Source organism: Catharus ustulatus, chromosome 5 (genome assembly GCF_009819885.2).
Source record: "Catharus ustulatus isolate bCatUst1 chromosome 5, bCatUst1.pri.v2, whole genome shotgun sequence".
Lineage (NCBI taxonomy): Eukaryota > Metazoa > Chordata > Aves > Passeriformes > Turdidae > Catharus > Catharus ustulatus.
In genome coordinates this window covers 65,073,526-65,100,846 of record NC_046225.1, presented here as the reverse complement: position 1 = coordinate 65,100,846, position 27,321 = coordinate 65,073,526, and the positions used below count along the sequence as shown (strand labels likewise).

The following is a 27,321-nucleotide window of genomic DNA, read 5'->3' as shown; positions in this document are numbered from 1 at the left end:
GTGGCACAGGACTGGCCTCACCACACCTCAGGATTTTGTATAGTAGAGAAATCACTGAAAGACTAATATGAAATTATTTATATATTAGTCCTTATGTACTTAATTAAAAACAGATAATAAGAAAATTTGCCCTAACTTGATTGACAGGTGTTTTTCCTGACTGTATCATGTGTTATACATGGATAGTGGTATTTTAAGAGTAATTCTTCTCACAAGTAACATCATGCATGAATTTGTATCACTAATTTGTTGTGTGTTGCTGTTTGCAGTCACCTCAGTTGCTCTCTCCAACACCTACTGAGGTAATCCCCAATGCCTTTGTTCTCCTATTCTGACCCATTTTGTGATGCATAAACCTGGTGATGTCGATAACCAGCAGTGTCTGAAATGTGGGGTTCACCCCTTGCCTCTACAGTGCATGGGGTTTACAATTTATGATTTTCAGTGTTATTGTGTTCAATACGTGCTCTGCTTCTGGATTGTCATCTGTATGCATCTGTCTCCACTGTCATCCATGTTTCTGCTTTCCAAAATAAAGGTTGTATGGTGGTCACTTCTTCAAGCTCTACTAAATAAATTATATTGGGAAATATGATTTATGTTCGCATTTAAAGCTGCCCATGTGAGCTGATTCAAATTAATGCTCAGCATAGATTTCACTTCTTTTTTTCTTCTCATTTTTTTTATTTCACAAATAGTTAAACTACTTACACTATTTGTGTACACCTATTTTTAAATCATTTGCACATACCTGAACTTCTAGGTCTGTGTATTTTGATGTGCATTCATTATTAATGAATAATAGTCCTTGTTCAAGAAACATCACTTTGGAAGCAGTGAAAACAATTAATATATTTTCCCAGATAGTAACTCAATTAAATATCATGGGTCTGGCTAATTTCTCCATTATCCAAATTTTATGTTGAGCAAAATGTTGGTAATCATGGAGAATTAAGGACTGTAAATCATTTAAAAAACTGGTTAACCGAGAAGTTATTCAGTAGAGATGTAATTTATTTGATAATTTCAGAATAAAAAGATGTTTTATGTAATATTTGGTTGCATGAGCTAGGTTGACTGTTCCTTGCAGAGACACAAGGTACACAAAGGTAAGGTCTGAAACAATATGAAAATTTGGTATTTTGGAAGATTATAATAATATTCTTTAAATTCAGTTACCAAACTGCCAGTATTAAGTTCCAAAAGTGATACTGGTTGGAGGTTGGGACTGCCATGATTTGTGTATGCTCCCATGTTATCCAGCTTCTCTGTGCTTGCTGTCTCTTTTTAAGGAGTCTATGATCAGGTGCTCGGGCATCATCATCTGCAAACTTGTCACCAGTTTTGTTGCAGGGATTTTTGTTGGAGGAGAGTTCCACTGTGTCATACAACTGTATACATCCCAGACCATTAGCTGACACTCATATGATATTTTTATATTATTACAAGACTTTGTAGAGCCATTGCAATACTGCTTGTAATTCTCTTCAGAAAGGTCAGAGTGAGTATTACACAATGCAGGTACTTTGGGAAGGAAACATCTCAAGCTGGACATGGAGGAGTTGGTGGCAGAATGCAGAACAATGCACACTTGTTCTTTGCTTTTTGTATAATTACTTCTGAACTTGATATTAAAGCAGTAATGCTGCTGGACATTATACTAAACTGATTTTCCACTTTTGAAAATGCAACTAGTAGGTCTGGGGTGCTGTTGAAGGGATGGAGCATATCTTGAGGAAAAACCTCATGATGTGAGAATATTGTACATCTCTGTAGAGTCAAAGATAGCCCCAGAGAAACCAAATTGATCTAAAGATGAGTGTATGGACATGATTAAGTTGTTCTGATAGGAATTTGGGCGATGATGGTAGGGCTTTGTAGGATGCACAGTTTGTTTAAATGAGGAATGTTCCAGTGTGAATTACACAGATGCCTAAAGGTATTCCCAAATTCATGATAAGTGACTGACACTTGATACACTATAGCGTATCTTCATGCTTTTCTACTGGAATAGGAGAGGGGAAGCATTTTTTTTGAGTATGACTTTCCATAAAAGAAAAACCTGCAGGTTACATTGATTTGTTCTAATATGAAGTTGTTAACTCAAGCCAATTCTCATGTATCTTAAAAAAAGGGAAATTTGAATTTGCTTTTATAACTAGTTTACACAAAGTCGCTTCCCCATCTATTTAACTCAGTAGTGCTTTTACTGTTAAGAGGACCCCACTTGCAAATTGCAGTTGTAGTTTAACTAGCTGCTGAAAATTAAAGGTTTGGAGTGTGTGTACATGATTTTAACTAGTTGAAGCCAAGGGTTCAGTGGGAATTGGATTGTATGACTGGCTCTGCACAATGGTGCAGTATTAATGCTAATGCTACATGAGTGTTAACATTGGGTTTCTCAGGGTAATGACCAGGTTACAGTGTGGCACACTGGGCTATTTATACACAGTCAGTTTCATGATGTAGTGAAACCAGCAAATACTGATTTTTGTGTTGCCTGTAACCATTATGCATCTATTCATATGGGCACAAAGTCACCATAATGCTGTCATGCTGACCTGAGCTCGTCTTCCACCCAGTTTTATGCAGGAAATTACACTGTCCTGAAACAACAGCTTTACAGTTCTTTTCAAATTAAATTGTAAATTTAAATTTTTGTCTGTGCTGCCTTCCTGGCAACAAGACCATCCTCTGGTACTTGGCAGAGCTCTTTCAGTCACACTGGGGGTGGAGGTGCTGAAAGCCACCTCATTCCATTAGGATTGCATGGAATCTTAGGGCAACATCAACTCTGATCCACACAGCACAGAAACACACGAGATGGCGAATTCTGCCTGCTTGAGAAGTTACTTCTCTTCTCTAATGACACATTTTTTCCTCTCTTCCTCTAAGGGTGACCAAGATGACAGATCTTTCAAGCAGTACAGGACATCAAGTCCTAGCTCTGCTGGCTCCCTGGGCTATGGTCGGTACACCCCCACCTCCCATTCTCCACAGCATTACAGCAGACCAGGTAATCCAAAAGCAACCTTGCTTATTCTCTAGATTTTTCCATTACTTTGTGTTATGTTGTAAGTAGAATTAACTCAGCAGACAAGGGTTTAAGGTGGAATAGAAGTTCATTGCAGTGATTTATTTACAGTGAAAAGTGAGTTCCGTGAGGAGAAAGGAAACGAGTGCTTCAGGAACGTGTGTCCAAGAAAACAAAACTAGGCATTTAAGAAAAATTGATTTTATGTAGACACAAGATAGGAGGGTTTAAAGAGCTTAATCCTGGTCTCATCCTGCCTGAAGATACACACTCAATCCACAGCTCTTCCAAGGGGTGGCACAGTAGCAGTGACTGCACACAAAGCCAAGAGGGTGATCAAGTGACTGTGTTATGTTCTTGTACCACAGGATCATGGTTCATGTCCTCTCTGCACAGTGCAAGAGCTGGAGGAATGACTAAATCTGATGGCTGGATGTTGAATGCCAATTTGCTTTAGTTTAGAAGTTTAACAGTGTTTTTTGCACTTTGGGCTGTAGTAGCAGCTGTGTTGGTGTTCTTCTCCTTTTCACCTTTGCATGGGAATACTTTACAAAACCCCATTCATATTTTAGCTCTGTACAGAGTTTTATCCTTGGAAATAATCAGTGAAATTGCTGAATTTGATTGTATTTTTTTCTCTACTCCATCATTCAGGTGAAGAACACAGAGCATTTGTGTTATTTTTTCATTATCTTTTAATTTCATTAGGGATATATTATAATTCTAAACTAATTTGGAAAATTTGCGAGTTCTTAATCTTTCCAGGGGAAATGAAGACTTTGGAGGTAACAGAAACAGTTTTTACAGGAATTGAATATTTGTACCACACAAAGTCTGACAAAATGGAAATGAGGTGTAGTATAAAAAAAATCTATTAGAGTGACATTAATCTCTGTTCAAGGTCTGGTAGCTGTCATGCCAAATCTTAGTAGCACAATGTTAAAGCAAGGAGGAAAGACAAAAGGAATTCCACATAAATTCTGATGCTTAAAATTCAGAAGATAATCTTCATAATCATAATTTTTAATAATTGCCACTTGTCCTCCAAACTCTGTTATCGGGACATTATTGCAGCAAAGCAGAGATAACTTGAGAATATTTTTCAAGGTTCTTAATCACATGTCTAACATTCAGAGCTCAAATAACTTCAGGATGTTTCTTCAAACACTTAAATTAGCCGTGCACTGGAGTGCCCTGGTGCATTGTGAACTAAATCCCACCAGTGTGCAGCACCAACAGTGAGAACTGAACCTGCTCGTGGTGCAGTTCTCTGCAGAGATTAGGCTCTTCCCATTTCATTCCATTAAATCCATTATGAGCATTTCTCATCCCCTCTTGCAGCTTTTTAATATGCAGGTTTTCCCCTGAGTGCAGCCATGCTTTTCGTGGTGCCTTTTCTGGAATATTTTCTGATGCCTTACAGCATTTTGGGTGATGCCCTTTCTGTCTGAGGAAAGCCCCTGTCCCTTGGCTGACCCCATAGCGTGGCCACTGGCATGATTTTAGCAATAACCAGAGAAAGATGAAGACTTAAATGTAAACTGTATATTTTCTAAGCATCAGGAGGAAAATGTTCCTGAAAAAAAAGGATGGCATTGTAATTTGTGGCTTTCAGTAAGTGAACTAAATAGTTTATTTTCACTTACTCTCTGTTGCCCCCAGCTGGTACTCACAGTCTTGGTACCAGTAGCTGCATCTCCCTGCCCCAACACCCAAGCCTTACATCTACATTCAGACATCATTACATCCCTTTCTTCAAAGGTAAGGTCCAAGAATGCAAAACCGTGCTGTGATAATGTAGATTTATTCAGCTGTGTTTCACTTTTATGTCTGTGCAAGCATGGCTTCCACTTGGATAAAATTGTCTTAATTTTGTGCAAGTGCTTCCTTGATGTACTGTGTAAGTTTTACAAACTGAATGGGTATGGGGGTGTTTTATTTCTGCTTTTTCAGTGAGTGTTCAATGTCTTTCAAAGGGATAGAGGGAAGTAATTAGCTTTCATAATGAAACTGAGGAAGGGAAATATTTAAAAGTCTGTTAGTTCTGAAATACCTTTACCCTTTTTGGTGATGCTAAATAGTATAATAAACTTACACATTTGATATAACATAGGGTGATCAGTTATCTAACCTTGCAACCTACATTTAGACATTCTTCATATTATTTGTCAAAAATTATGACAGCTGGTTACATCAGTGCAGCTGCACTGACTATCAATTAATCTGTGCCATGTCGTATAAAACAGTAACTGAATCTGTTCTCCTTGCCATTAGTTTTCTGGCAGTGAATATTAACTTCTAGCAACCTCCATGCTGTGGATGAGATAGTGCTGAAAGAATGCTGAGAACCTTTGAGGCACAGGCTTTTTTTTTCCCTAGTTGGTTAAAGGTCTGAGAGAGAAGGCATTCAGCCACCACATTTGTCTTCCCCTGAGTCTGTCTCCTCTAGTGACAATATGAGCTGTGAGGCCACATGAATGGCAAACAGTTCCAATGCCTGTTCTTTGACTCTCATACACTCTCTGTTATAAAGTGAAACTATTGTTCTTGAGGTTGTAACCAGTAAAGGGAATGACCCTCTGCAGGAGCCAGACTTGCACATTCAAGTGAGTAGCAGGTACTCATTGCCTTTGAAATAATAAATAATGCATCTTCATTGGGCCCTGATGGCGCCCAAAATCAGCTGAATTTCACTGGGATAAACAGGAGCAGAATCAAACTTGAGGCATCCAAATACGATCCTTGAGAGAAAGATTTGGAGGAAAAAGTGATGAGATTAAACTGTGTGTTGTTTTAGAGGCTACCTGCAAAGCTCCTTTCCACAGCCAGAGGCAGCCAGCCTCCCACACATTTCTTGAAAGGCTGGCACAATCCCTGCTATTCTCTGAGGCACTACTTGAACTGGTTTTTAATCTGTCCACTCATTTTGGATGGTATTATAAGAGAAACTTCTTTGGTGTGCTGCAGCACACGATTTCAGTGTATGGAAAGCTGTTCTCAAAGTCCTGTTGGCAGCACTCCTGTGCAAAAGAGTTTCTGCTCAGTGCTGCCTGCTGTTCCTCAGAGCAGCACCAGTTATTAAGTGCTGCTGTTTGAATGAAGGAATCGTCAAGTGGTAGCTCCTTGTGCCCAAATAATTATTATTAATGTAATAAAAAATATAGTATTTTGCAATTCTGCGGCACTTTTCATTAAGTAGCTAAAATATTTTGCAGGCAGTACCTTACAGTGCCTCACAGTATTCCTGTGAGGCAGATGAACCTTCTTACCATTTTCCTAAGTAGGTAATCCTGAGCCCTGCCAAGGCTGAACAGATTATTCACTGGTTTACACTGAGTTAATGTCTTTGTCCAGAATGAGTCAGAAGATTTGCTCCATCCTCTTCAAGGTCTCTAAATTCAGAGTTCCAGAAGGAGCTATCTTAAGGAGCCTTTTGATGGTGTGGATGTGCTCTTTTTTTTCTCTTGTTCTTCAAGTGGTTAGTGTGGGAAGAGTGGGACTGTAGCAACAGTTGGTTTGTATCCAGACCAGCCTTAGTGTTGCCACTTCAGTTTTAAGAAAGTGAAATCCTGCTTATTATAATATATATATATATATATAAAATCCAAAAATAATACACTGCTTTACTATACTAGAAGTAATCTTCTAAAACCAGCACTCCACATATGTCATAAAAGAACTTTCTTTATGCTTCCAGTAGACAGATACATTACTGCCCTAGGGAAATTAAGACAAGCAAAATCTTCCTTTTGATTTCACTGAGATTGCCTCATGTTCTTCCTGAGAATGACAGGGTTCATAATTTTTTCCAGTGACAAATACGATTACTAAGTTCCTGTTCTTCCGTCAGTGTTCTGCAGTCTAGCTCCCATGAAGTGTAAAGGGATGAGCTGTCATTTATCATGAAGGAAAATGATTTGGTTGTGCTCTTTTAAAGACTTTTGTCTTCAAAATAAGTCCTGTGACAGCCTCACTTCAAGAAAGCTTCACAGTTCATGCCACTGCAAGTCATAGGTGTGATACTCCAAGCACCTGAGCTTGGTGTAGTAGTTCCTCTTGAGGTGATGGAGTCTTTGAGTGTGCTGAGCCCTGCTGAAAAAATTTTTGCTTAAAACATGGAAATTATCTTTCCTTTCTAGTGCAGGAGCACAGCTTCCAAAGCCTTTTTTTTTTTTTTCCTTTGAAAATTTGAAAATAATTAGTCATCAAACTTCAAAAAACTTTCTCTAAATAGTGCACCATGGGCAGAGAAATGAAAGGATCCAGTTTTGTGAGTAGGACTGGACAGCTCCCTCATTCAGCCAGTGACATCTTCAGTCCAGTCCAGTTTATTCCTCAGTCCTGAACTTAGACAGCTCTTACTGTAACTTATTATAAAATTTCCCATCCTCTCAGATAAGATAGTAAGAGACTAAGTAGGAGATATAAGCAATATTATGCTTTTTTTATAATACTTTTCCTGACAGTCCCTTGAAAATGGGGTGTGCTCTGAGCCTCGGTGAATTGGCTCTATGCACACAGGGTTAAAAGTGTACAGCCTGCCCTGTCAGCAGCCAGAAAACACAAGGAAGCTTTTGTGGTTTACACTCAAGTTCAAAGTAAGCCTTCCCAGATTCTTTCCAAGTTAAACATCATCTAGGGAAGAGTTCAAGATTCTGGTTTTTTGCTCTTCACTGATCAGCAGAGAAGATCACAGCCTGTGGCTGCTTATGGCAGAAGACAAACCCAAAAGTTTGAAAAATTGCTCTCTCTGGTAGTTGTCTTTTCTCTGAGAATTTATTTGAAGTTCTTCTTCAGTCTATACTAGGCAAACCTAAGACAAAGAGATAGTTTATTGGCAAAGTCTCATTTTAAAGATTTAAATTATAGCCTAGCTTAAGCAGCTGTCTGTAGTTCCTACTTATTAAATTTCTACATGGGTCTTCAGTTTGCTTTATTATTAAACAATTATTTGTGTATGCAAAATGTGGAATACAACTACTCACATGTTTGCCCAAATCAGTGGCAGAATAAAAGTTCAAATGTGCATCAGTTTGTATAAAGTTGGGTCCAAGAAGAATCTTTTCCATCATTTCATCCTTAGTTCTTCCATTTTGAGCAAGTTAGAGGTGATGGCTTTGCAAACTGCTCCACACAGATAATCCTTGTACTGAACAATTTGTATATTCTCTGTCTCCTGGTACTTGCACTTATATCTTGTGTTCCTACAAATTTATTCCTCTTAATTAATGCTTCCTCCTGATTCCTTGCTGACACTCTACCCTATCACTTAAGAATGACTTCCCGTGTGTGTACGATACCAGCACCTTGGGTCACTGCTCAATGAAGTGATTATTCATGCAGCTCATACATGAGTAGACATTTTAATAATATGCTAATTTTTAAGTAAATGAGGAATTAATACACTGTGGAAATTGCTTGAGAACTTTCATTTTCTTTTTAAATTAGAAAACTCCAATAACAATATCTTACCTGAGTGAAGGACATTACAAAATTTTTAAGAATTTTGGAGGTGCAAGGGGCATTATTTTAGTGAGTATCTACCAGTGACATTGAGGCTTCTTCTGTTTAATAGGGATGGGCAGGAATCTGGGCAACAAGCAGCAAAGAAAGAGGGAATTCATAAATGTGGAGTGAAAACCTGTCCCCACTTTTTTCCTTCCAAGAGCAAAGTGGGAATCAAGAAACTGAATAACTGTCTGGTTTCTTGTCTGAGGACTACTTGCCTGCAAGCTCATGGTCATACACCAGATTCTTAGTAATTCCATAATTTTTTCTTAGCACTTTGGAAGGACCATAGGCTATGAGCACCTATAGTTGGGATTTCAATCTCCCAATGCCCCAGATTGCACTTTTTCAACAAGAAATCACTGTACTGAGTGGTGGCAGCTGAATAGCTTCTGAGTTTTAGTTTTTTGTCTACTGTGAACACTGTAGACACCAAATTTAGGATGGATTAGTTAGTGTATTGTCATGAATAACACAGCACGCTCTTCTGACCTCGTCTGTCCTGTCTCTGCTCCTGCTGAGCTCGGTGACTCTGTCCCCTTGACCTCAGTGGTGCATGGCAAGGCTGGCTTTGGTGGCAGTGGGATGGCCATGCTCCCACTGCTTGTCAGCAGAGACCACCTCCACAGGCATGGCTCTGGTGACCCAGCAACTCTGTGGTTATGGAACATCCCTTTCATGAAGGCAGAACTCAGTTGCAGATCTCCTGCCCTGAGCTGCTGCACTTTCTTTGCCCTGAGAAACTTGCTACAACTTCATCATTACTAGCCATTGAATTTGTGCTTCATCCACACTACAAGAATAACAGCAAATTAACAATCATTTGATGTAAGAATAAATGTCATGTTTGCTTCCAGTTGCTTAACAGTGCTGTAAACTAAAAGGATTTTACAAGTCCCAAAAAAGTAGAGCTTTACTTTTTTGTTTGCCAAGCAGCACTATAATGCCATAGAGTGTGCTTCAGGGAAATAAGCCAAGAGGAGATGAATGGCACCTAATAACCATTTGACTGAACAAGTGGAAAAATAAATATGGAAAAATCCTATGTATATCTTGGAATTTGGTGAAGTGACTATGGCATTATAGATCCATGACTTGATAATCCAACCTTGTTTGCATTAAAATGCTGTGGCATGTTACCTGTGGGAAAAGTTTGCAATTGAAAGCCGAAGTTCAATATCTCTTTTTGTCACTGATGTATGCAGGATTTTTTGACTTAACCATAATGTTTATATTTTGGTCTAGTCCTGCTTTGAGATAATTTAAATACTACTGAATTATGTATTACTAGTTTCAGAGGCAGGCTACGAGCCATAGCATTAAACTTTTAAAACACTTGATCAGTAGATTATTCAGTTAAGGCTATGCAAAACACACTGCAAGATTCTGGATATTCTTATCCTTTGATTTTCTTTTTTAAAGCATCATTAAAAGAGAAGTTTTCACTTCAAAGTAGGGCATCTTAATCTCATATCTATCAGATAGTAATTTTTGATGAGGTGTTTGGAGTCTGAGTCAATATACTATGCTGAAAAAAAATGGGTTTTACAAAAACATATATTTAAAACTGTTGGATTAACAAGTCATTCCGAACAAGCTTTTATGCTTGAAATACTCTACTTTGCTTTCCATTTTTCTTTTATCTGCTTTCTTTGCTCTTCCCCTTGGAGGCAGTGAAAGTGGTCGGAGCACTCCAAGCTTATCCATGTACTCTGACAGCAAATCTTCACCTTCTGTCTATCAGCAGGCTCCTAGGCATTTCCATATTCCAGGTAGGCATTAACTGCTTAGCTTTTGATCTTCAATTTCTGGCACCTGTTTATTAACTTCTGAATGTGATTTTTTTTTTTTTTTGTGAATTTCAAAGTGCAGAAAGAGAAAATGTCTGCTAAGTGAATATCTGTTGTTAAACTTCATCTCCAAAATGAGAGCTGTGTGCTCATGTACCTATATGTTAAAAAGATCTATATGTTAAAAAGATTGCTTACAGAAGGCAGAGAATGAAAAATGTTACCAAGAGCACAAAGTTACAGCAGAGCTGGGTTAGTGGCTGAACTAGATGATCTTAGAGGTCTTTTTAAGCCTTAATGATTCTAAGAGCCTATGATTTATAGTGCCATAACTGCATAGATGTATTGAATTTGTGTGCAGGAGGAATCACAGAAAGGGGTTTTGTTGTTTGTTTGTTTTTCTTATCAGTCTATTATCTGAATTTAAGTAATAGTAACATAAAATTTAAAAGAAGCTGGAAGACTTCAGAACTACAGGAGGCTCATTTTGGCTATTTTTGTATATGTACTCTACTGTTTTCAAGTTCAGTCAACAAGCACATTAAACTTACATGCACACACATCTACCTCCTCACTGTAATAGTTTGTTTATTCACATTTAGCTTCAGTAGTTAATGTTTCTGTAAGCAGACCAGAATTAGGAATTATATCTGCTCAGGTCCATAGTACTGAGTGAATCTGATGTCTGTACAATGTGATATGGGAGCCCTAGACTATGGCTCTGAGGGATTCCAGAAAATTCCTGGAAGGCCAAGTTAGCTATACAATTCAAAGTTAAGACAAATTATGGGATTTCCTAGAAGTATAGTATTTCCAGTATTATTTGTAAATAATGAAGAAAATTATTTTCCAAGTGGGACAGTCTGTTGTACCCCTATATGAATTTTAAATAGTGACAAGTTTCTTTTTGCTGTCTGTGAAGTATATACTGGTAGTGCAGATGAAACCACCTACATATCACCAAATGGATCCCACTCAAGTTGTCTTAGAGCATTTTGAAGGACTTAGGGGGAATTATGCTGCATAGGTAGGTGTAAAGGTTTTCAGCATAGGATGGATAAAGTTCAATTCTCTTTTAATAGTGAATGGCAAACCACTGAATGAATGCATAATTTTTGCTGAAGTTTTGCATTGTGGTTGTTGCTGAGAGGAGACAAGAGCAGCGTGGTCTGAACTGCTTGCTTACTCTTTCATTCTTTCCTTTCTCTTTCCTCTTCCTCAGACACTGGTGCGAAAGATAACATCTATAGGAAACCTCCTATCTACAAACAGCATGGTACAGTCTGCTTTTCCCTCTTGCACTTTTATCTATGTGTGTTTGCAAAAAATGTGTATTTACTCCCAAATTGTTTTGCTGTGGTCTTTGCATTGCATTATGTCCCTATAACCTCGAATAGAAAAGGAAAAAAAAAAAAGTGACATGAAAATTAAATAGCATTTTGTATAACATGATGTTCAAGGGTACAGGAAGTTCTCCAAAACTGGGATACTGGTCTTTTGATATGTTGTGATGATGCAGAGCTGATAATGAGTGCCACATAAAGTGCTGGGCTGTGCCCTGACTGCTGTTCCACACCCTCTTCTGCCTCTCTGTGCCTGCTCCTCAATACAAATCATTAGACACAACTTCTCAGGCTGAGGAGAAAAAAAAAAAAGACAACAAAAAAAGTTGAATATTTTAATGGTGTTTGGAAAAATCATGAACAAATGCAAAGTCAGCATAGTTTCACTCATTTACAGAAGCTGATAATAGGACTCTGATATCCTGTATACTGGCCGTATAATTTAATTTTGTAGATACTTTTGCTTTGCAAAGAGGATTCTAAGCAACAGCTTTGTATTTGCAGGCTGTGCATTTTTGTATCAGTTTGCTGTCTGTTGAAGTCTGGATTATGTCAGTTTTGCCCTGCTGGATGGAGTTGTCCTCATAATCACTGAAGTGAGCAGAGAATTAAACTAGCAAGTCAGCAATCTCAATAGATTACCAAAAATATATAAGAAAGTTTTAAACTTTCTTTTATAGATTATAAATGTTCTGAAAGATTGTGTTGGAAATAGGTTTTTTTCCTTCCAGAGGGCAAAACATAATTTATCTAACAAAGAAAAAAACAGAAAAACCATAAGATCCAGAAATAAGAACAACAACAAAAACATCAATAAACTTTCCTTCCAATAAAAAATAATAAAGGTGAAAATCAAATTTAAAGAGATTTATCTTTTGTACTGGAAGGACTCCCAGCTAAAGCATGAACACATGGGCAGCTGATGCTTCAGCTCCTCAGGCTAATGGGACACTGAACTAATTCATGCTGAAAAGGAGCCAGAGAACATTCCTTTGTTGAACAGACCAAGTTTGAACAAACAACACAAAAATGTTCTTTAAAACAAGAAGTGCAAGAAGCTCTTCCAAAACATTTGTCTTTAAAAGGTTTTAGTTACATCAGCACCCAACAGATTTGCTGTAGCTACAGCTTCTGTGTTTCTATTATAAACAGCCAACTTCAGAATGAGGAAAAGGTGGTGAAAAATGGGACATGCAAGAGATCAGGCTCAGAACTGGGGTTGGAAAGTGAAGAGTGTAGGAACCTGCGTGGCTCTGTGTGTGTGTGTGTGTTTGTGTTCTAGAAATATTGGAGCATCATTCAAAGTTACTAAAGTTTTGAAATCACATTGGGATTCATGGCAGAACCCTTGTAGAGGTGAAGCTAATGCTCAGTACTGATGAAATTCAGAGCACTTGGATTTATCTGCAATGTGTTATATGAAGCCTCTTGGGAGGGGCTGGCCTTCACAGCCCTCACTGATTTTGATTGTAAATCCTCTGCATCTCTTTGGAGTCAGATGCTCTTAAGATCTTGTGGAACTTTTGAATAGAAATCTTGAATCAAGCATGGGGTTTTTTTTCCTTTGAAAACATTGATGTCTTGAAACAAAAATAAAATTTCCAAAAAAGCATCAGATCCTCTATATGGGTTTCTGATTTAATGAGAACAAGATCCATACACGTAACCTGGAATAGCTTGTTGACTCGCAGTATAGAGTGTGCTCCCAAAATATCTGTGAGCCAGGTTTAGGTCCTTCTTGTAGTGTGGGGGTTTTATTCATCATCTGTCATATTTGAGTATTCCTTCCTATTTAATCCTCAGAGAAGCAGCTTGCCATCTTGGGAAAATACCCTTGTCAGAATGCTATGAGCTGTGAAAACCTTGTGGTTTTTCATAATGCTGTTCATATTTTCTAACCCAGTGGGTTTTTTTTAATTTTTCCCCACACTAAATTGAAGGAGAAGGGGTGGGGTGGGGGTAGCAGCCAAATCCTCTACAGTTCCAGATTTTCGTTTCTAACTCAGATATTTTCCTTATGGTAATTCGTCATTTTTGAACTGCCACCTCCTCAGCAAAAACAGCTAAGGTCTGGATATGAGCTGTGTGATGGCATCAGAAATTGCATCAGAATAACTCTGAAATGTTTTTGGTCGTGGCCTTTCACCTGTGTTGTTTAAATCCTCTGCAGATGTGATTGCTGGGGAACTCAAGAGGGCAGAGTTTTTCCCAGCTTGCTGGGAGTTTTGCAGCACTTCTAATGGTGCAATTTAATCTCCTCTCCATCTCTCTCTCTAAGAATCTTATCTGAGCAATAACTTTTGTATTGCCATACTCTTTCTCTTAATAATAATTGCGTTTTCTGTCTACATTGCATTGCACAGGGCCATTTTTCTCAGGCATCGCAGACAACCCCCTTGCTTCATTTATTTCTTATGGGCTTAAGGTTATATGTCCTTGTATTATTCCAGTTTTGCACCATTAAAACTCTCCCCAAAATACCCAGAGGGATACAAAGGCAAGTAGGGATCAAATTTTACGAACATACCTGAAATTGTGTGAAATTTGGCACAAAACTTTCTGTAAGATTCTCGAGTGTAACTCGGTGTCTGGAACAATACCCAGGGAAATAAAAGACAAGGGAAAAGACATTTGAAGGGAACTATCTAATGAGCTTTTAGGTTTTCAGTTTTCTTCTCAGCAAGTTGGAAAGTTACAGGGAAATAACCAAATGGTAAAACATCAGCAGCTTTTTTTGGGAAACACTCTTTAAGAGGACAATATGGGCAGAAGAAGAAATACAGTCATAAAAATTGGTTGGTCAAGAATTTCAAATTTTAGAGTCTGACACAATCTCTCTTGAAGAGTTTATAAAGAGGCAATGCAAAGTTTGTTCATAATTTTCTTTACCATGATTGTCTGCCCTCTTTGGGAACCCAGGTGATCCAGGTGTGCTGACTACAAAATATCTGTGTGACTACATAGATTTTCATGGTCATTGTAATACAGAAGGGGGAAATGGCTTCCCAGTGAGTGGTGACCATAGAAATTTGTCTCTAGGTTATGATGTACAATTCTTTTTCTCACCAATCATTCCCCAAAAATTTCTTCCTGAAAATGCAGATTAAAAATCCAGCAGGAATAGATCCTCTAAATTCACTGTATATGTGAAGGATGAGTATTAATATAATAACTTCAAAATTATTTTAATTCTGTGAAACCATAACTCTACATATCAAATTTTCTGTCAAAATTTGTTTTTTAAAATTGATTTTCTACCCATCTTAAAAATACTTGGAACATAGCTACAGTCAAAACAGAAGACAAAAAATAAGGTGCGTTCTGTTCAAATTTTTTAAATTAATTTAATCTTACAGCAGCAAGAAGATCAGAAGGGGAGGATGGAAGCTTGGATCAGGACAGTAAGAAGGTAATGATGAGAAGGAACAAAAGGAAGTGTTGATCATTCTTGAAGTAACTGGTCTTTAAAACATATGTAAATATAATATGTGATTACATAATAGGCAATATAATATATAATATATAATATATAATATGTAAAGATAGTCTTTTAAATAATTGAAATAATCATTACTACTTTTAGGTCTTTCGAAAAAGACACAGAAAAGCTTAATCTCTCACCCAGAGGGTTTAGAATGTACATTCTACAGTAAATAGAAGTAGGGATATTGACATGAATAGCAGTAAAGTCATGGATTTTCACTCAGTCTCAATATCTACATTGGTGATTCAGCTAATCCTGCAGACTTAGGGTGCATATTAACCTAGAAGAAAAATGTCAAGAGCAAATTAATTCTAAGAAAATTACATAGGCATCTTCTAAAGTAGGGCACAGCAGGCAGCTTCATGAACAGAGAAACTATCCCAGCTAAAAACTGAAAGTTTCTGGTAGCTGTGATGTCCAAGTCACATAATCATGTAGTAATATCATAATAATCATACAGTCAGCTTTTATAATTTGAAAAAGGATGGTACAAGCTGCAGCGAGCAAAACCAGACAAGCAGTTCACGAGGCATCTGAGACAGCTGAGGCAGGAGAGCTGCCTTCAGGTGTTAAATCCTGTATCTTATGACAGGCTTTTCCTCTCTGCAGCTGAAGACCAGCTGGCTGATTCTGAAGGGGGATGTGGACACCAGAACCAACTCCCCGGACTCGGAGACGCGGTCACTGTCCCTCACTGCGGGGAGTGACCGGGCACAGGAGGGCACGACCGCCGGCTACTCCCGTGAGTGCTGCCCCAGCCCAGCCCTGCTGGGACAGGGCAAGTGGCCCTGCTGGGACAGGGCAAGATGGCCCTGCTGCAGCCCCTGTCTTGGTTATAAATCCCACAGCTCCCTGGCTGCCTCGGTGCTTCAGCTCTGCCTTAACTGCACCCATTTGTCACTTTGTTCTGCCATGGCTTGTGAGCGTTCGGTGCCTCCAGGCCTTGATGATGGCACTATTTATAGTTTCATATTAGTGAAGGAAGCAGCATTACCTGTGTAAATGAACTGTTGTCTCTTTGGAGAGCAGAGATTCCTTACCACAAAAACCCTCTCCTCATAAAAGTGCCCATTTATTATATGATACCTATTTGCAGTAGACAGGATGGCAGTATCAAGCAGATTTTTCATTTGTGCTAATTAGTCCTTGACACAAACTATGCATTTTGAATATTGATGGAGACATTTCTTCTCTATCATAATACACATAAAGATTTCATTGCTCCAGAGATTAACTTAGGCTTTTTTTTTTGGTTATCACTCACAGTTACAAGGTCACAGAAATATTCCAGGTGGGAAAGGGAATAATTTTGTAACTGAATACTGGCCTGGAGACCATATACCATTTCTAGCTGTCAGTACCAAAAACATGTTCTACACATTTCATATTACACATTTCAGCAAGTAAGAAGCATCTATATTGGGCCTGAATTTTACTTCTAGGTTACATACATGACAAAAAATAATTAATTTTAAGAGATAACTGGGACATTCCTTTCCCTGCCTCCTCTACTTTACCCCATGCAGCAGTAGCAGGTCATCCAGGGTAAACAAGCTGGGGAAGCAGTTTTCCAAAAGAATGCTCCTAATGCAAGGCATGTTGGGCAGCAGGGCTAGGATGTCAGTCTTGTGGGCATGGTAATGTGATAGTTGGCTCCATCAACTTGTATTAAGGAAATTATGGCTTAGCTATGCAAGGAAGAGGGAAAACAGATGCTACAAAGTCTGTCACAAGGCTGTAACAAGATAAAGAAGAAAACTTATTTTAGATCATCAGGCTCACTGGTCTAGCTTAAAGGGATTTGATAACTCAATCCTCGCAAGAAATCACAAACATGTGCACAAGGTGTATTGCAGGATTCCCTGTGCAGGGGAAACCAAGTCTGACCACCTCACACACTTAACATCTGTAAATCATTGCCCAGGAATGAGCACCTAAACCTTTCATTGTCATACACACATGGGGTATGTCTGGAAGCTTTATGGATCTGATGCTCTTCTATATGTTTTGAGAGACCAGTCCTTAAGGGTAGATTTTAAGCAGGGAGAAGTATGTAGCACACCAAGATCTGTTCTACAGGAACAGCTTTTTCCCCTGAGTATGTTCCTATACCTGTCACTCAGCTATATTAGCATTTCTTTCTTATTTTTTATTATCTTGGGAATGTGGAACTATTAGAACTAGAAATTCAATGGATAATTCAGACCTCGGTGTCAGGGTCAACATCACATTTGTGCCAATATTCTGTAGTTCATTTTCCATTGCTTTTTATCAGCATTTCTGTCCCTCATGAAAGTTGACTCCATTACCCAATTAGCAGCTACACAGAAATGACATTGAAGAAGTTTTGTCTTCCTGAAATTTACACTTTTACTTTCATTAAGCTTTTATTAACTTACCTGAATGTTTTAATACCTGTGGGCATTCCAAGTATTTTCTTCTATATTCAGTGTTCCCCTGTCTCTCTCTGAATATTTATAGTCTGTCATATGGCCCCCATTGGCCACAGAAAAGTAGCATCTCTACCTTTTGCACTGATGCTTAAGGGCTCTGGCTTTCAGCCCCATCCCTGTGGCATAGCACAGGGCACAGCACATCAGTGTGAGGTTTGTGCAATCAAGAGGCAAGAGTAGAGCTTGTATCTCCTTACATCCACCTGTGAAAACGGGTCTTGTTTCTGTGTATGTAGATGTGCAATAGTTAATCATTTACCATAATTCACCATTTTAAGTGCTGTGTATTTAGGAAAGCAGACATCTAGGAAGGCATGTAACCCCTGCTGCCCATGATGTGCTGAGAGGCAACTTCAGACTGGAGTGAAGGTTGTACCGGTCAAAGCAGGAGCTGTATCCCTGCAGAAGGTGGCTGATGTTCAGAGAGTGGCTGATTACAGAGGAAGGTTGCAGGGTGTCACTGCTGTGAGCTTTGGGTCGTTCAGGCTCTGTTCTGCCCTCTGGTTCTCCAGGGTGGCCACACGGGCACGGCTCAGCCTGGCGGCTCCAGGGCAGCTCCACACCTGGCTGGGTGTCTCTGCTGCCAGCGTGTCCTTACCTTGGGGCTTTGTTCCTCTGTGACTGAGTTTTATTTAGTGACAGAACAAGAGTCACTCACCCATCTTCTCTGTGGCCAAAAGGCCAAAAGATTGATCACACTGATGTCCAACACAGCAGCTTTTCCAGGCAGGAGCAGAGAGGACAGCTTTGGTGCAGATATAGATATTCTGTTGCACAGGTATTATACTCTGCTCTCTGGTGGCACTGCCATTCACATAACAGGCAGTTATAAGTTTTTTTATTTTGTTTTTTTTCCCTCTCTTAAATAGAAAAACTGTTATTGCCCTTCTCTAATGATAGGAGGTATTTAGCTTGCAATTCAGTATGAGCTTATTGTTCCCTGTGTAAGTACATGAAGTGCTTTGAATTTTTTTCCGTTATGACATTGAATCACTGGCCTGCCCTTACTCCATTAGCTTTTCATCCTTGCTCAGTACTCCCCTTTCTGTTCCATGGATGAAATACTCCTTCAGTGCTCGAGCTCTACCTGGCTTGCCTTCCACCTTTGCTAAGTGCTGAGTACTGACACAGTGCAACTCTTAGTGATCCCTTTTCTTCTTTCCTTGTTCTCTTTTTATTTGGATAGCTGGAGAAACTTTTGCTATTTGTTTTAATATCATTTTCAGTGTTTAACTCAGCTTGACTTCTGGCAGTTTTCAGTTTATCTCAGCACATTTTGAGCTCTCTGCTGATCCATCTTTTGTTTTTTCTTTCTCTATGTTTATTCCTAATAATCTCCTCAGGGTATTTATTAATCCAGTGGGGTCTGGATTCCCTTCCCGCATTCCTCTTTGGACACAGACTGCTAACAATTTTGACAGAAAGAAGTATTGTACATTCAGTTCTTTGAACTACCTGACTTCTGGAACACTTTGCATTGGTTTTACAGAATTTCCTATACTAGAATGAGAAATGTTTATTGCACATGTGTTTGTTCTTCTACTGTTTAACTTTTAAACTTTTTTATTAGAGTCTTAATACTAAAATTAAGACATTTCAATTGTCTCATAATGACCACACACAGTTTCATCCCTATGTTACATCATTTATTCATGGTAACACACCCTGGCCAGTTTTATCCATCTTAAACCTTTCTTTCACTTGGGTGTATATACTCTGACTGATTTACTTTATCCATTGATATATCTTCATTTTTGCTTTTTTCCAAGAGAAGTTTTACAGAAAGAAAAAAAAAAGTTTTTATTTTTTTAAGTGGTAGAGTATCAACCCATCTTTTTTAAGAAACAAAACTATAACCCAGAACTCATATAGGATGTTCAGAAATGATGAGCTAAATCCCTTTAATCCCAATTTCAAGTCATGATTTAACACCAAGTTGGAAGGCAGAGATTTCAGTCTCTCAAATCACAAGCTTTGCATCATGTAGGTACATGAGGCTTCCATAACATAAGCCCCACAACTCCCTCCAAGTTGTGCCCCTGGCATGCTGCTGTTTCTAGATATTGTTACACATGTTCTTGTGCAAGAAATATGGAGAAGATGAGCATAGGTGAGTTATATTTCATCTCATTGATAGAATATTTGCACTGATCTTGTAATTGCTGTTTCTGGATGTTTTCTTGGACTCCCTGTTTCAGTAGGCTGTAAAAATTTTGCAAAAAATATAGCTATATATTATGTCTTTTACAGGATTTCCATATTCTAAGTCTGCTTCTCTACCTGGCTATGGAAAGAATGGCTTACATCAGGTAGGTACACATTTAAATACATTCTCCAGGAAATAAGGTCTCATAAATAGACAACTCAGTAACTAGTTGAAAATCTACACAGTAATAACACTTCAAAGGTGCTTTGGCTGCCAGCCCTGTCTGACAGATTTATTCTCTATGTGAGTTACAGTTTGTCTCTCTGCAAGAGTAAGACTGACTGAGGCTTCTCCTTTTAATTGTGTGCATTGTGAGCATTGGGAATCTTACGAAGATCTAAAACGTAAGGCTGCACATATTATTAATCATAGGATAGCTTGAATTAATGGTGGAGACAGTTAGGCCTATAATTAGGCAAGTGATGATGTTAGAGCAAAGGTGGATCAGCTCACATCCATTGCATTCCTTGAACTGTGTCTGTTTTGTCTAGTATGAATGTGTGTCAGTGTGTGGTGTGTGTATTCACAGCCATTGTACTTTTAAGGCAGGAAGGGGTCAGTGAAGATTGAATGACAAGCATCAATCTTGAAAGAAAATTGTCTAACAAAATTTTCATCAGAAGAGACTAGGAATTATTTTTTTTAATCCTTTTTTGCAACTTTTATTAGTCTTTAACATAAAGGAAGCTTTGAAAAATGTGGCTTCTCTCTGGCATCTAGCATTATGGATTCTCAGTTCATGGCTTATACTATAAGGTGAAAAACCACTATGGTTTATAGTCATGAGCTGTCAATACATAGATGCATGTGCACCTACGTTTTGAAGAATTGATTGGTGTCCAAATTGCATGGAGAGGACCTCGTTCAAATTCCCTGCTTTCTCCAAAGGAAGATGTGAAACCTGCACAACCACATGAGGAAGATTGAACCTCCCCAGGGACAAGAGTCAAACTGAGTGTCATTTGGAAGGACCTACAAGAAAGAAACTGTCAAGGAGTAGCTAAATGGATTTTTTGGTAGCTGCTGAAATGTCCACCCCTTTTGAGTTAATATTACAGGACTAATTATGCCTGTGTTGCTTCAACACCTGGTTTCTTGAATTCTTCTCTGAAGAAAGGATTGACATTGGTTTCTTGAATTCTTCTCCGAAGGAAGGAATGACACTGAAATTTTATTGCATAATATTTAGGAATTGTCAAGGGTCTATATAAAAATAATCCCACCTATGAGTCAAGAGAGGTTTTTCTGACTTTTCAGAATAGGTGTTGCCAGTAACCTGAAGCAAGACACTGGCTTGTGCCCAGCCACTGCATTGGTGAGGCACCAAAAGCATCCCAAGGCTCCCCAGAGATGAGGCCAAAGCACTCAGGCTGCCTTGCAATGTGATGGGAAAGCAGCAGATGGCAGCATCTGTCCCCTATAAAGAATCCCAAACCTGTATTAGAGCTGAGAAGGTTGCTCATGGTCAAATCCTTGAGGCTGAAATTCCTCTCAGAATGGGTGTCCTCTGTTTGGATTGCAGGTTCATACCAGCTTTTGTGGTTTGTTATTTTTACTCAGCCATCCTAATGCTGCATAAATAAAACTCCAAAAGCAAACAACAAGGAGCCTTGCAGGTTATTGTGGGCATAGCTGTGCACACCATCGATACCTAGCAGGCAAAAATGAGACTTGGAAAGAAAAAAAGTCATATAATAGTGCTTTTCTGATTTCCTGTACTGTTTTTTATCATAGCATTTGTCAGCAAAGGAAGAAGACAGTGGTTCAAACAAAGCACATGTATGGCACATGTAGAGCTCTCCCTGGTCAGTGGCATCAGCAGTGTGAAGCAGAAGGCAGAAGGAGAAAAGTTGCAGTGCAGCAGAAGTGATTTGTGATGGTGGCAGTAACTCATCAGCATCACAGAAAAGTGACAGTTTCAGTGTTACCTTGCTAACTTGAGCAATTAGGTCAACTTTGAATGAGACTTCTCATTCTCTCACGCAAGGATCTGTATTTTGGTTCTATGTCTTTCTTTTTTTCTCTCACCAATGTTCAGAGTGGGGTTTTTGTGTATTTTGCTGTTACATTGCTTTTTTCTTTCTCTGCCAGCCTGAAACTATGGGCCAATATGAAACGGACCAGGAGGCAAGCTGGGGAATGAAAGGTACATTATTTTGCAATATGATTTCCACTCCCCTTGTGTTTTCACCCTTTGAGGATTTTAATTAACATATTGCCATGAAGGTTACTATTCTGAGCTTTTCCTGTAGCTCACATAATAATGACTAGCTAGAGACACAGCTCAGTATCATGTTAATCACAGAGAATCTTCTTTTTACTTAGCCCAACCTAAGGTCCTGACAGAAGTCTTGCATCATAGGGTGGTGCAACCAGGCTGAGTCAATAGCAGGATCCTCGATATGTGGCAACAACCTTGTGGTGTTGGTCTCATATCAAAGCAGGAGGAATTTTAAGATAATCATTCCTTTATGTCTGGTTGGAAAAAGTCCATTGTACTTCCTGATTGTGCTACAGTGTGTTTAAAATTTGCAGAGTTAAAAAGCAGAATTTATTTGCAGTGTTTTCTTTCATTGCAGTTTTAAGTGAACTGTGCACTTAATATGGAACTGGGTTGGAATTTTCAAAAGAGCTGCAAAATTTTATTTCCAAGACACTTTAACTCATTTAAAAAATCTTACTATAATGCTTCACTTCAAGACTCTGTGTTGATAAAAATCTTTGTCTCTATGTTTTAATAGATTAAAGCACAGGTTTTGAAAAGTAGACTCAATCTCTGATTTAGTTTCAGACCATAAAGGGGTCTGAAAACATTTTGGCTATCCTGGTTGCATTTAATCACCACTGTGAATAGATAGTATTGTGGTAGTCATATCATGTATAGTCATACACTGACCTAACTAGAATTCCCTTGTGCTAGTGTGGATCCAGGAGTCACTGTTACCACATCCCCAAATCATCTTTTCTTCCCTATTGTTATTCCCACTGTAGTCAGCCCAAGTGCAGGGTGTCAGCATCTTGTAATATCGTATTCTCTCAGTGGTTTTCATATATGTTTCCAAACTGACATGCCTTTAATAATCCATATATTTTAACTATTTTCAGTAAAGAACAATAAGGGCAGGAGTTTTGGATGACAGACTGACTTAACTCTGCACATAAGCCTCCTGTAAAAAGGGATGCCCAATTTTGCCAGACATACTCACCGTGTAACCCAATGGCATCGGGAGATGGATTTTCTGTAATAAACCTTTGATTTCCAGGACAATTTCTTTGGTAATAGACAGTGTTATAGGCATTCAAGGCATGGGGGTCAAATTCTTACTATGCATGCAGTTATACAACAACTACTGAGAAGAGAGAAATGTAGTAGCATAGCACATTTGTGATGTACCTAAATGTTCTTTGTGGTGACACCAAAAGACAGCTATAAATTCTAAACTGTGAACCTGTTCTCATTCTTTTGCAGAATACAAGGTAAGAAGGGCTTTTCCAACACTGGAAGAACAATCAGATGCAGCACTTCCTAGCAAGGTTACATGGGTTCCTTTCTTTTATTTTATTTTGTTAATTTTTGTCCCAGTGAAATATTTGTCAAATCAGGATGCAAGTATGTACCATTTTTTAGTAAGTTCCTCACACCACCATTTCCATGCCTCAGAATTGGATTCAGCTGGAGTTCATATGCTCTTGTCTTTTTAACAGATTTATCCTTATGAAACACTTATTGTAACAAACCGAGTTCGTGTGAAATTGCCTAAGGATGTGGACAGGACCAGGCTGGAGGTAGGAATGATATTTGCTCAACAGTTGCAAGCATTTCTCCTGTTTGCTTACTATCCTGGATATCTCTCTGCCTTAGTAATATCAACAGAGAAGAATAACATTATGTATTATATTTTTTTTAAAGTCAGTATGTAGGCAATTTAACTAAAAAATTGCCCAGAAGCCTGGCAAATGTCTGACCAAATGGTGTTTTACAAAGATACTGATGAAACCCATCAGTTTTGGGTGATTTTCCAGGGAATTGGAAGTTCAGGTGAGTAGTGGGGAAATGTGGAGTTTGTTTTGGTTTGAATTCATATAAAAACCATCCTCATAGAATAACCTAAATGTTACAAAAAGGCTCCATTTATCCTGAAAATACATGGACCTATGTTTGGTCCATTGTCTTACTTAGCCTCTCCTTTGGCTGTGTGATCTGTGGTCACTCTACTGCAGCTTTCCTGTACCATCCACTTAAGACAGAGAAATGCAGATATAATTTATCATGAGAGAAAGCCGAGTTTCCAAAGATCAAATCCTGAAGTTGGTGTTCAAGCAAAATTCCCAAGGTTGATTTTTTTGACTGATCAATGACAGGACTGAATAAAGACTCACCTTAACTAACCTATCGTGCTGCGAACTACTATTAAGAAGAAAAAATAGCTCAATAAAAAATATGTGATAACAATATTGGCCTTTTAGGGAGATTTATATTTTTATAAATTTACTGTATTTTGAACATTATAATATGACAAGAAAAGAAGAAAGAAAAATTACTTTTAAAACAAGAAAAATTTGAAGGAGCAGAAAGTTTCTCATTAAAGATCAGTTTTTAAAAATTTACCAAATTTGCATACATGTACTATGTTTTGAAATTGGTGTTATGCTCTTGAATACTTCAATGTGCTTGTCACTTGATTTCCCAACAAGTAATGTAGATTTGATTGTAAGGAAAAGGGAGCCTCGATTATGTGCTGTTTTAAGTGTGGTTTATAGCAAGGCATGACAGCAATACTGAAAAGATGATGAGTCTGGAAAAAGGAGCAGGGCGTTGGAGGGATGCTCCTCTGGACATCTCCTGTAAAGGACTCTTTCATATGCACACATGTGTGTATGTTTGTGTTAAAGAATGGAGTCTTTGTTTAAACACAGCAGACTGGTCTGAATAGCAAATGCAGCTCTAAATTGCTTTTTTAAGACAACATATAGTTTGCTTTGGATGGATCATGCCTGCCCTGGCTGCCATTATCTGTAACTCATACACCATCCTCAGCTGGGATTGCTGTTTGTTTAACTTTGGAGCTGTTCAGTCTGCCTCACACCAGGTGCAGCACAGGGCTTGTTGGCTCAAGGAGCCCAACCACTTCAAAGATCTCTACAGAGGTTTGCAAAAAAGAACAATAAACAAGATCTGCTTCAAACCTGCACCAGAAAAGCAGTGAGGGGACCAGGCTAATCCTGCTGATTGCTGCACTATGCTAAACACATGTGTCTGTAGGAACAATCCTTTGTAGACTGTCTTACATGTAATACAGATTGGTAGTTTTTTAAGCAATTAAATTAGCAGAGTTTTAATCGCACTGTAACTACTGCAAGAACAGAAGCAGTTGCTCATCTACACATTCAAACCATATGCAGAGTTGAGTGACAGGTACAAACCATTGCCTTCCCTGTCAGCCTCTTCCCCTCTTTCCTGACCCTTCCTTCTACATTACAGAATTCCTGGAAATAAGTAGCTTTGCATAGAAAAGCAGCTTATCATTATTTCCCTTTTGTGGCAGAAGTAGAAGATAGTAACCTAATTATTGACTTGTGCACTCAGCAGAGTTCAGGCTTGGGCAGGACCCGGGACTCAGGAGCCCAGGACTGTGTGGGTTTTTAGGCTTGCACAGAAGCAGACCAGGCTTAGCAATGTGGATAGAGACAATTGTCTGTATTGAGGGCCCACTTAACATGTCTTGGTATCTTCAAGCTTCTGAGGACAGCACTGGGAATACTGAAAGCATGTACTAAGGTTGTATTTCATCTTTTCTTCAGGTCCATTTCACACTTGCTAGAGGGTGTGATTCAATGCTCTCTAAGAGTCAAGTTCTCTTTCCAATCTGAATTGGTTTCCAGCTGATGTTGTGTTTTCATTCTGCACATCCAATGCCACTTGTGAAAGGACTGGATTTTGCCTATGGAAATGGTAGCAGTGCCAAGTCCATGTATTATCCAGACTGTAGAGTGATATATCTAGGAAAATATCCTAAGAAAAAAAATCCATGTTCTAGTACACCAGTTTTATTCTGATTATTTGTGGGGGCTGAAGCCTCACCTTGCTGTTGCTGCTGCAAATCAGAGCAAGCTCCTGGTGTGATGGCTGTGGCCAGGGTGCAGGTGATGTCAGTGAAAGGAGATCTAGAGCTTCTGTGCTTCATATCAGCTGTCAAACCTGAAAACAGTCTTACTGTGTCTGGTATCAACAGAATCTCTGTCTCACACGTGATGTTTCAGATTTCCTGGTCCACTTAGGAGCAATAAGGTCGACTAAATTTGCATGAGGTAGATTTATTTAAGAGCCATCTCACAATTTCACTTGAAGGAGCCTCCTCTTAGTGAAATAGTTTGTTGTGAACTTTAGGTGATCCATCAGAGATGTCATGGAAGGGGCACTATTGTTTATCTATGATTCACTCTCCCAAGGAAAGTCTACTATATTGGGTGTTCCTCATGAAAAGTGAACTCAAGTCAATGGTATTAGCTCCTGGGGTCAAATTAAGGGAGGCTACAGGGAAACCTTGGCTAATGTTCAAGGACCACAGGAGGGTGGGGGTTAATGGGTGGCAGTGTTTTCCTAACTTCACTCCCATTGTGAGTATTTTTTAGATTACACTGTTGTGCAAGAAATTTATTTTAAGGATTATAAAAAATATTTTCCTGCAAAAATGCGTATTTTTCTAAGCCCAAGAGGTATCTAGAGATTAGAAAGGCTCAACTGGTAATAAATGCATTCACATAATAGTCATTCTTTCCTCAAAAGTACATGTAACTAAGCATAAAAACACTCAGCTTGTTTTTGTCTGCTTGTCTTAACTCAGCAGTGAGACAGTACCCAGTTCCTTGTGCTCTTCCAAGGAGATGTTTGTGCCAACAGTGAACTAATACATGCAGCACCAAGAACTGGTTATGATGAGCAGCCTGCTGATTTTTAAATATGTTACTGGCACTTTGGATTTTGAATAAATAGCCTGGATCTCATTTTTGTGTAAGCTGATTAGAAATGCAAGGAATTTACAGTAGATAAAGATTTGGCCAAGGAATTTTTTTAGGAGTTTCTCTCTACCACAGTGCTGTTTATTGTAGTGTTAGATGAACACAGCAGCATTCCCATGAGCTATTCTAACAGGAAATGGTGGAGAACAAGTTCATTCACATAACACTGCAGAACAGCAAAGCAGTAACACAGGGGTGGATTATACAACCTGGGTGTAGAAGAGGAATTGCACCCTCACTTGGTTGCAGGTAACATGAACTTGAGGGAGCTGCAGCTGATGCTTAGGTGAGCAGAGCCTCTGTTCAGAGGGACTTGGCAAGCTGCAGGAATGGTTGACAGGCACATCATGAAATTCAGTGAAGATAAATCCATAGCCTTGCACATGTGACCAAGTAATGCTATTCATCAGAACAAGATGGGGGGAACAGCTCTGAGGAAAAGTACCTGATGATGCTGATGGAAAACAAGCTGAAAATGAGTCA

The 27,321-nt window shown here is 38.8% G+C and overlaps 1 protein-coding gene across 15 annotated transcripts in view; it reads left to right on the top strand.

The window, feature by feature from the left end:
* The window catches only part of ABLIM2 (actin binding LIM protein family member 2), a 128,265-nt gene that overhangs the window by 91,184 nt on the left and 9,760 nt on the right, over positions 1–27,321 (top strand). For 2 of the 15 annotated variants that reach the window (XM_033061232.1, XM_033061244.1), the window contains exons 11-21: positions 270–302; positions 2,896–3,016; positions 4,697–4,795; positions 10,213–10,314; positions 11,555–11,608; positions 15,032–15,084; positions 15,769–15,901; positions 19,863–19,921; positions 21,910–21,964; positions 23,288–23,352; positions 23,524–23,604. In XM_033061232.1, coding sequence (XP_032917123.1) covers positions 270–302; positions 2,896–3,016; positions 4,697–4,795; positions 10,213–10,314; positions 11,555–11,608; positions 15,032–15,084; positions 15,769–15,901; positions 19,863–19,921; positions 21,910–21,964; positions 23,288–23,352; positions 23,524–23,604 — 855 coding nt within the window. The remainder of the gene's footprint in view (positions 1–269; positions 303–2,895; positions 3,017–4,696; positions 4,796–10,212; positions 10,315–11,554; positions 11,609–15,031; positions 15,085–15,768; positions 15,902–19,862; positions 19,922–21,909; positions 21,965–23,287; positions 23,353–23,523; positions 23,605–27,321) is intronic. The other 13 variants (XM_033061233.1, XM_033061236.1, XM_033061245.1 and 10 more) reach the window with 13 other exon arrangements.